Genomic DNA, 10,518 nt, shown 5'->3' on the forward strand with positions numbered 1-10,518 from the left:
ATGTTTAACGAAACCGAGAAAAAGTATCTACTTATGTGGTAGGTATTTTTTCTTAGTTTCGTTCACTGTAGAAAAATACACGTGAGGTCTCCTTATATCCCCCCTCCCCCAACGTGATCTGTCGTGATTTTTTCGTGACCCCCCACCCCCCTATCGAACCTCGCGTGATTTGTGCACAAGCCCTAGGCGTTAGGCCGCGGACTGGACGCACGGCAAATCAAGGCCATATACCATATGTATGAACAGCCTTGATTTGCCGCTCACCGCGACGCCGCCAGCGTGCGTATAGTACGCGGCTTTAGTCCCGCGAGACCCTTTTTGTTACTTTGGGAGTACACGTTGAAAGAAAGGGGCCTCGCAGATCCGACTTCGCCCAGGCTAGATTAGTTCACGCTACGCCACTGTATATTGTGCGTGTAGAAAGCTAGGAAGGCATCAGTGGAAGAGCGCTCGCGGTCTCTTCTTGGCGAGGATGTGCCACGAATGAGTCACGCCTTTGCGTCGTTTTGGTGATAACCTGAAATTGAGAGAAATTATGGTTAAACCTTCCACGGGTTCTACGCATTATTATTTATTTTAACGGGACTTTATTGCATCAACCACGTAAACTTTAAAATTACCTAAATGAGTTTTGATGAAGTCCCAAGTGAATAATAATGAGAAATTATGGTGTGTTTGATGTATGTATGTTTGGATTGATGATTTAACCCTTTGAATTCCATATGTCATATTCAACAATATTATTCAAAATTCCAAGATCAAAGGCAAATCCTGAACTTTAATTACAGCCCACCTGAACTAGAACTTGGCACTCATATGGGTATCAAGTCTTTTGCCGGCGAAGTCAACAATGACGCATATTCTTAATGTTGAACTTGGTTCACATTTATGTTTTTGATGGTATTATTCTTAAGCCCCGTGTCTCCATATCGTGCGGCAAACTATCGAACATTGGCTCGCGAGGCAGCCGCGCGCAATGGATACCGGGTTGGCTCACGAGCCAACCCGGTTTACCTAATCTGGACTAAACAATAAACTGAAATGGACTAAATAACATTGAGAACAAATCAAACTAGGTACCTACAGTCAAGTGTAAAAATATGGAGGCATACACTTACTCAACAATATGTCCCATAGTTCTTAATTCGCTGACATAAGAGCTATGGTACATATTTATGAGTATGCTGCGTGCACACATATTTTTACTCTTGACTGTACTAATTATAAACTGTAATAAATTTCAGTGATCTTTAGTCACTTTTTCTTTAGTAAGTTTATAAGACATCTAGTTCAATTTGGACTAAATAAAATACAAAATACTAGAGATGCACCGGATATTCGTAGTACCCTCTTGTAATTAAATGTAATTTTAATTTAATTAAGCCTAAGATGTATAAAAGTAATAACTGTGCAATATTTAATGGGAAATGTGTAACTTGGGGGGAAAGAACCTGTGATGAAATTGAAAAATATGAAAATAAATGCAGTGAACTTTTAAAAATTATTGATTTTCCTTCCGATTTAAGAGCGCTCTTACAAGAAAAGTCGAAATAATGCAAAATTGATGATACTAGTCGACGAAATTCAGGACTTTGCGCTCATTATTAGAAACAATGAGTACTTGTTCCAGTAAAAGCGTCTTCTTATCTTTATAAATGTCGTTGTAAATATTAGAAAAAGGACTTATTAAATTAGTAATGATTTTTTTTCTGATGGTCGTTTCCGAAAAACCCCGTGAAGCACTGAATGGCGAGCTCTTATTTGGAAATGTTGAGAATTTTACTCTGCTAAACCTGGCTATTTTGTATTACTAATACCCTGTACTTTAGGCATATCAAACTATATTTTTCCTACATACCTTTGAGAAAGAGAAAATCAAAGTAAAACGAACTCGATTTTCTCTCCGAAACAAGTGTCAATTCCTACGAAAATCTACTTAATATCGAAGTCATTTTCATACTCAAGCAATCTGCAACGTTTGCTTATACTGTTGGTATACATTAGTGTTTATGAAATTCTACTATAATTTTTTGGCAATTTTTTGAAAACTACTCTATATTACCGATGACGCGCGCTGCGCCAGCTCAGTGCCGCGGTAGAGCTTGTAGAGGCAGGACGTGTGTCGGTCGGCTCCGCACATTTTCAACGGCGACGACGAGGTTTTTTATCATTGTGTGCGGCGGGCGCCGTGTAAAACGCTATACTGTGTGCGTGTAAACCGCAACGAGAGACTTTGATCCTAGCACCGTTTTTATAGTATTATAATTTATAATGGTACAGTTTAATAAACTACCGGACAGGATTAAAAATATTTGAAACGACCTGACATTCTATATGTATTTATTTGACTCAAGATAGTACTCAGGGTCTGATGATGGAGCCGGAAGGTGGGCACCGGTACCAATCAACCATGCAACTAAACCACTTTGTGTTTAGGCTCGTTTTATTCATCTCAACAAGATCTTTGACACAAGATAGTACTCAGGGTCTGATGATGGAGCCGGAAGGTGGTCACCGGTACCAATCAACCATGCAACTAAACCACTTCGTGTTTGGGCTCGTTTGATTCGGCTCAACAAGATCTTTGACTTAAGATAGTACTCAGGGTCTGATGATGGAGCCGGAAGGTGGTCACCAGTACCAATCAACAATGCAACTAAACCACTTCGTGTTTAGGCTCGTTTTATTCGTCTCAACAAGATCTTTGACTTAAGATAGTACTCAGGGTCTGATGATGGAGCCGGAAGGTGGTCACCGGTACCAATCAACCATGCAACTAAACCACTTCGTGTTTGGGCTCGTTTGATTCGTCTCAACAAGATCTTTGGCACAAGATAATACTCAGGGTCTGATGATGGAGCCGGAAGGTGGTCACCGGTACCAATCAACCATGCAACTAAACCACTTCGTGTTTAGGCTCGTTTGATTCGTCTCAACTAGATCTTTGACACAAGATAGTACTCAGGGTCTGATGATGGAGCCGGCAGGTGGTCACGGGTACCAATCAACCATGCCACTAAACCACTTCGTGTTTAGGCTCGTTTTATTCGTTTCTATAAGATCTTTGACACAAGATAGTACTCAGGGTCTGATGTTGGAGCCGGAAGGTGGTCACCGGTACCAATCAACCATGCAACTAAACCACTTCGTGTTTAGGCTCGTTTGATTCGTCTCAACAAGATCTTTGACACAAGATAGTACTCAGGGTCTGATGATGGAGCCGGCAGGTGGTCACCGGTACCAATCAACCATGCCACTAAACCACTTCGTGTTTAGGCTCGTTTTATTCGTTTCTATAAGATCTTTGACACAAGATAGTACTCAGGATCTGATGATGGAGCTGGAAGGTGGCCACGGGTACCAGTCTACCATGTAACTGAACCACTTCGTGTTTGGGCTCGTTTGATTTGTCGCAACAAGATCTTTGACACAAGGTAGTACTGAGGGTCTGATGACGGATCCTGAAGGTGGTGACCGGTACCAATCAACCATGCAACTAAACCACTTCGTGTTTGGCTTCGTTCGATTCGTCGCAACAAGATCTTTGACACAAGTTAGTACTCAGGGTCTGATGATGGAGCTGTACTGTGGCCACGGGTACCAGTCTACCATGTAACTGAACCACTTCGTGTTTGGGCTCGTTTGATTTGTCGCAACAAGATCTTTGACACAAGGTAGTACTGAGGGTCTGATGATGGATCCGGAAGGTGGTCACCGGTACCAATCAACCATGCAACTAAACCACTTCGTGTTTGGCTTCGTTCGATTCGTCGCAACAAGATCTTTGACACAAGTTAGTACTCAGGGTCTGATGATGGAGTTGGACTGTGGCCACGGGTACCAGTCTACCATGTAACTGAACCACTTCGTGTTTGGGCTCATTTGATTCGTCGCAATAAGATGTTTGACACAAGATACTACTCAGGGTCTGATGATGGAGCTGATGATGATAGACAGGTACCCGTCGCCACCTTCGCGCTCCATCATCAGACCCTGAGTACTACCTTGTGTCAAAGATCTTGTTAAGATGAATAAAACGTGCCTAAACACGAAATGGTTTAGTTGCATGGTTGATTGGTACCGGTGACCACCTTCCGGCTCCAACATCAGACCCTGAGTACTATCTTGTGTCAAAGATCTTGTTGAAACGAATAAAACGAGCCTAAACACGAAGTGGTTTAGTTGCATGGTTGATTGGTACCGGTGACCACCTTCCAGCTCCATCATCAGACTCTGAGTATCACCTAGTGTCAAAGATCTTGTTGAGACGAATCAAACGATCCTAAACACGATGTGGTTTAGTTGCATGGTTGATTGGTAATGGTACCTTCCAGCTCCATCATCAGAGCCTGAGTACTGTCTTGTGTCAAAGATCTTGTTGAGACGAATCAAACGAGCCCAAACACGAAGTTGTTTAGTTACATGATAGACTGGTACCCGTGGCCACCTTCCAGCTCCATCATCAGACCCTGTGTATCTTCAGTGTCAAAGATCTTGTTGAGACGAATCAAACGAGCCTAATCATGTTACTACATGGTTGATTGGTATCCGTGACCACCTTAATCATCATCAGATCCTCAGTACCAGTTCGTTTTTAAACCCTCGTTGATACAAACTTTACAACCTATAGGTACCAAATGCAATGACGAAACATGTAAATAAGCGAGTAGGTACCTATAATTTCTTTCGAGTAATATACCTTCATAAGTACGAGTATGGGGCTATTCATAAATTACGTCGTTTCAAATGGGAGGAGTGGGGGGGGAGGGGTCTGGACATCGGATGATGGTAACATGACGTAGGAGGAAACAGATTCATCCGAAGCTTGATTTTTGGATGATTCGAGGGGTGGGGGGGGGGGGGAGGGTCAAAAATCGTCAAAAATAGATGACGTAATTTATGAACAGCCCCTATGTACATTTGCACTGCATTTAGTATTTTCGTACTTACCAAATAACAGTTTTAGAACTTTAAAAGTTAAGTACAGTTAGTGTTGTTATGGTTGATTTCAATATGCTTCGCGAAGGATCAAGAATGTTTAATCCATCATTGTAGTGCGAGTGTGGTAGAAGGGATCGGCGTACTGAGCTCGCACGGCCTGCCGCAGCGCGTAAAATACCTAAACTCGCTCAACGCCGAAATGTAATAGCGCTCTTAAGGGACTGCTGTGGCAGCTGCTGCTTAAATAACGCTGACCACTGTAAGATAATTGATCAAATTTACTTAAAATTAATATCATCATTATGTATAGCTTCTGTGCACAGCAAAGCTGCCACGGGAGGTTCCGGATGCCGAAAAAAGATTGTCATAGGATGGAACAAACATGTAAGCGATGCGCACAAGGAGGCCAGGGCTAGATTCCAGGACTGGGTTTCGTGTGGTAAGCCTAATGGTGGGTCCGTTTTTGATGCTATGACTCTTAGTCGTAAAATGTTTAAATCTAAACTTAGATGGGTCCAACAACATCAAGAGCAAATAAAAATGGACCTACTTGCCGCACATCACACGAAAAATGATTTTCGAAATTTTTGGAAAATGACCAAAAAGTTGGACACTAGGCCTGGACTTTCTGTAAGCGTGGAAGGAATTTCAGATCCCAAGGGCATTGCAAATGTATTTAAGGACCATTTCAATGTTAAACCTGCTGTCTCGCCCGTTGACGGGCGGCGGCGGTTGCTCGATATTGGGGTATCGGAGGGGAGTGACTTTCAGATCCATTTCAGTGCAGATGACGTAAGAAAAATAATAAAGGATATGAAGAGAGGAAAGTCGCCCGGTCACGATAATTTAAGTATCGAGCATCTGCTGTTTGCTGGTCCTCACCTGCCCCGCGTATTGGCAATGTTTTTCAACCTTTGTATATGTCACTCGTACCTGCCATCTGATTTGACCAAAACCATTGTTGTGCCCATTGTCAAAAATAAAACGGGTGACATATCCAACAGAGCTAACTACAGGCCTATATCTCTAGCAACAATTGTGGCTAGGGTGCTCGACGGCTTGCTCAATTTGCAATTGGACAAATGTATAAACTTACATGATGCACAGTTCGGCTTTCGAGCCGGTTTATCTACCGAAAGTGCCATCATTTGTCTAAAGCAAGCTGTGGAGTACTACACACGCAGAAAAACACCTGTTTATGCGTGTTTTCTCGATCTTTCCAAAGCCTTCGATCTTGTCAACTATGATTTACTTTGGAATAAGCTTGATGAAGTGCATTTTCCTAAGGAGCTCACACGCATATTCAGGTGTTGGTATGCTGGCCAACGAAATTGTGTTCGCTGGGGTAGTGTGTTGTCGGACGAGTACGGCCTGGAGTGCGGGGTGAGGCAGGGGGGACTGACCTCACCTAAACTTTTCAATTTGTATATCGATGCCTTGATCGGCGAGCTCAGCAGTACACGTGTGGGCTGTCATATAGATAGGGTATGCTTCAATAACATAAGCTATGCCGATGACATGGTACTGTTGAGCCCGTCGGTCGGTGGTCTGAGATTACTTATTGAGAGGTGTGAGTCATATGCCCTAGCGCATAACCTTAAATATAATGTAAGCAAGAGCGAGTATATGGTCTTCAAAGCGGGAAGCAAGTGCCCATCACACATCCCACCCATTTGTTTGAATGGCATGCAACTGAAAAGGGTTATCTCTTTTAAATACCTTGGGCACTTGATAACCGACGATTTCCGTGATGACGCTGATATCGAGAGGGAGCGGAGGGCCTTGGCCGTGCGGGCCAATATGATAGCTCGCAGGTTCAGCCGGTGTACAGCGCAAGTAAAAATAACATTATTTCGAGCGTTTTGTACATCGCTGTACACCTGCAGCCTGTGGACTCGATATACGCAAAGGGCTTTTAACGCCATGCGCGTACAATATAATGACGCGTTCAGGGTACTGTTGCGGCTGCCTCGGTACTGCAGTGCGTCCGGCATGTTCGCTGATGCTCATGTGGACGGATTCCACGCGACACTGCGCAAGCGCTGCGCCGCGACGCTCCGCAGGGTGCGCGACAGCCGCCACAGTCTCCTGGCCGTTGTTGCTGACAGATGGGACAGTGGCCTGATAAGGCACTGGTCCTCTCTGCATTTGTCATTAGTACCTAAGTTAGTCATTTAAGTTTATTTTTAAGTTAACCTTAGCTATAAGTTTTTTAAATTGTTAAGATGTACTAACAAAATATGGACCATGTTTGTCTGAAATAAATGCATTTTATTTTTTTTTATTTTTTTTATTTTATTCGGTTACTATCCAGTATCCGGCCTATTCGGCCATCATTTTAACATCCGGCCGGATAGTGGCCTACTATCCGGCCGGATACCGGCCTACTATCCGGCCGGATACCGGATAGTAATATTCCTTGATTTTGGAGTAAACAAAATTGAAATAAGAAACAGGCACAGTCATAATCGTACTCGCTTATTATTTTAAAGCAATTTAAACATTCCACTCACTTGCATGCGCACTGATTTCTAGGGTAGAAAGGGTAGAAATGAGTCCGCGCGAACGTTCACTACGAATCAGGTCAAAACCTGCACAATGCGCACGTGAAAACCCGAAATGTAGGTATAGTTACTATAGTTCCGCCGGCCGGATACCGAATATTCGGCCGATGGTCAGGCCGAATATCCGGTATCCGGCCAAACAACTATCCATTGCATCTCTACAAAATACTACATACCCATGGTCTGGTGTGTCAGGCATGTATGGAGACATCCTAAAGTCCCGGCTGTGAGGTGTCTCTATTCCAAACGGACTGTACAACTTTGCAGGACTCCTACCTAGTACCTGAAATGTCACAGTATCCTAAGTTAAAAAAAAGAAACCATAGATACAGGTACTTTGATTTGTAGCAAAGGTAAGATGTAAATGTGACTATAATATACCCTAGAAATGAAAGTAAAAGTAAGCATGTAGTGTCATTCAAGAACATTCGGTTTTGCATGGCAAGCTTCACTTAAAACTCACTTAAAATATATCTATACTAAATGGAGTAGAATTTTGATATAGGCACAGCTTTAGGGAAGGTAGAGGCACTTTTAACCATGGCACACTTCATCAACCATATAGGCAAAATTGTGCACCTGCTATTGAAGTAAATCCAGCCCTTACGATTAAAACTTACCTGTGGGCTTTGTCTCAAACAACACTTAAGGATTATGGAGTTACCTGTTTTTTCTTGGTAACAGGAGTGGATGGGGTTCTGCAGGGAGAACCAGTCTCCGCTAGGCGATGCCGGCGCCTTCCGCCCAGCCTGAAATGCTGTAGAACACCACATTTGAACATCTCTTAGATATGGTGGTATAAATCAACAACAGTATAGTAAATAGTACTAATTTTAAGGCTAGTGCAATTAAATGCTCTAAATGTCTCAATAGAATTGGTTAAATCATACTTATTGGTAAGTTATTGATTGTTTTACATACCTGTGACAGATTACCAAAAGTATTTCTAACAGTTCTAAAAGTCCTCGAAATCTTCTCAGCGCCGGACTGTAAGGCACGCCGGGAATTAGCGAAGGATTTGTTCTTAAATAAGTTCTTATTATAACATCCGTCGACGTTTCTGAGGCTTTCTCTGGCCGGAGAATCGATCGCAGAGTCCGACACAAAGGGATCCTTCATTGTATAAATTTGAAGGCGCACAAAACACTTATTATCACTTTGTTTTATTAACTAGATGACTAACTTGCTAATGCAATATAAAAATACCACTAGTTAATACATTTTTCCCAAAAAATAGTAAAAATCAATCGTGTACAGTTTTGACGGCTTTGTAACGTTTTTCTTTTTTCGGCCGTTACACACACACACACACACACATATACATCCAGTATGAGACCACAGACAAAAAAACCAAAACAGGAGAGTACACACAGGTTTCCTGTAGTACCAACCATAGTCTAATAAAACATGGTCTTCCATTCCCAGAGTGACACGGGGCTACGTCACAACAACATGGCCGCTATATATAGCGCTATCGCATATTATCATATAGCGCTGTCGCATGATGACGTAAGCCCGTGTCAGTTAGGTGACCTAGAAAAGACGGGAATGGAGTACCAGGCGGAGTATATTATTATACCATGGTACCAACATAACAAATGTGAAAAACTGGTACAAGACGTAAAACGAGATAGCATGACAATTTCTCTTTCTCTCACAATACTATAAAACAAGGAGACGGATTCAATCTTTTATTCAGACGGTTTCTTAACAATTCTTGTAGCATAAACTCTACTAATTAAATAACATTCACTACTATAATTTGTGATTAATTCAGGAGCCTCGAGAGTGCATGTAGTAATCGATAACTGTCGAGAATGCCGCGAAACCGGCTGCACCCAAAACGCCTGCTCTTAGGCCACCTGAAAAAAAAGAAAGAATCATAATTATAGTTTGGCAAATCAATTATTTACAATAAAAGGTGTAAAATTCAATATTTGTATGGGAATGATCCTTAGCAAAACTGCGTAATTGATACATTTTTCTTCATTCAGGTTCCTAAGACAGTAAGAGCGGAGGAGGGGGGGAACTCACGTGGTCAAATTCTAGTTATTTTTTCGAAAAATACCAGTGAATCATTTGAAACTAATTTATTGTAGGCACAGCCCTGGGCCCAAGGGGGGTCATACATACAAAGAAAAAAAAGGGGGGGTCATGACCGGTCCGCCAATGTACAGTTAGTAGTATTGCTGTTCGTACCTCTCAATCCAATAAGTCCACCAGTAACACCTCCAGCATAAGTCCCGTTTCTCCAGTCCGACTTCCCTCTTGCTGTTTCTACACAGCACTCAACTCCAGAAAACACAGCTCCAAGTATCGCAAAAGTCTTTGCATTACTTAACATTGCAGTTTTGAATTCGGTTAATATTTGTCTGGCTGTTTGAGTTTGTGGTGCTGTTGTGTCTGTGACGTTTGGCATGAGTGAGGAGGTGAAGAGACCAACGGCAGCCCCCAATCCGTAACCTAAAATATGATGTAAATGATGTGATATTACCATTAGGGTGTGTTTAAATCTGTGCATTAATGGCACCTGAGATCGTGTTATAGGAATAATATAAAAAAAATCTGTAGAAAAACATAAAATAAATATATATAAAATGAATATTTAATTCAATATATATAAAAGTTTAGCTTCAATGTTGCTAAAGCATCGATTGTTAAAAACAAGACTTACCAACGATACAACTTGTGAGTGATTTAAACGGACAGCTCTCTACAGCAGCTTCGATCATCTTTTCTTCGTTAGTTTTAATCTCTGCTGGACCCAGAAACCGCGGTATAAGAATGTTTTCGCGATATCGGTAATTATTACCAATAAGATATTTGGCGAGCGATTCATAATCATTTTTTTCGTAAAACCTGACTAATCTAGGGTCGGGAGGCGGTGGCTGGGTATAGTCCGTCATTTTTTTATCCACTTTGGAAAAGCATATGTAATTTAACAATCGTTTAAATACGATATTTACGTAAAAAGATGGGCCTAAGGCCTAATTACATACAACATAACCTAACG

The 10,518-nt window shown here is 41.9% G+C and overlaps 2 protein-coding genes across 2 annotated transcripts; both read right to left on the reverse strand.

The window, feature by feature from the left end:
- Positions 1 to 327: 327 nt before the first annotated feature.
- LOC134799809 (uncharacterized) lies at positions 328 to 8,812 on the reverse strand. Its single transcript, XM_063772213.1, has 4 exons — positions 8,427 to 8,812; positions 8,170 to 8,262; positions 7,682 to 7,788; positions 328 to 517 (listed from the first exon to the last, which is right to left on the reverse strand). The coding sequence occupies exons 1-4, from the start codon at positions 8,622 to 8,624 to the stop codon at positions 436 to 438; spliced, it is 480 nt and encodes a 159-aa protein (XP_063628283.1). The 5' UTR covers positions 8,625 to 8,812; the 3' UTR covers positions 328 to 435.
- A 370-nt stretch (positions 8,813 to 9,182) lies between these two features.
- LOC134800095 (mitochondrial import inner membrane translocase subunit Tim22) lies at positions 9,183 to 10,516 on the reverse strand. Its single transcript, XM_063772571.1, has 3 exons — positions 10,180 to 10,516; positions 9,705 to 9,968; positions 9,183 to 9,367 (listed from the first exon to the last, which is right to left on the reverse strand). Exons 1-3 carry the CDS (start codon positions 10,409 to 10,411, stop codon positions 9,279 to 9,281), a joined length of 585 nt encoding a protein of 194 aa, XP_063628641.1. The 5' UTR covers positions 10,412 to 10,516; the 3' UTR covers positions 9,183 to 9,278.
- Positions 10,517 to 10,518: the final 2 nt, after the last annotated feature.

Source organism: Cydia splendana, chromosome 19, assembly GCF_910591565.1.
Source record: "Cydia splendana chromosome 19, ilCydSple1.2, whole genome shotgun sequence".
Taxonomy (NCBI): Eukaryota; Metazoa; Arthropoda; class Insecta; order Lepidoptera; family Tortricidae; genus Cydia; species Cydia splendana.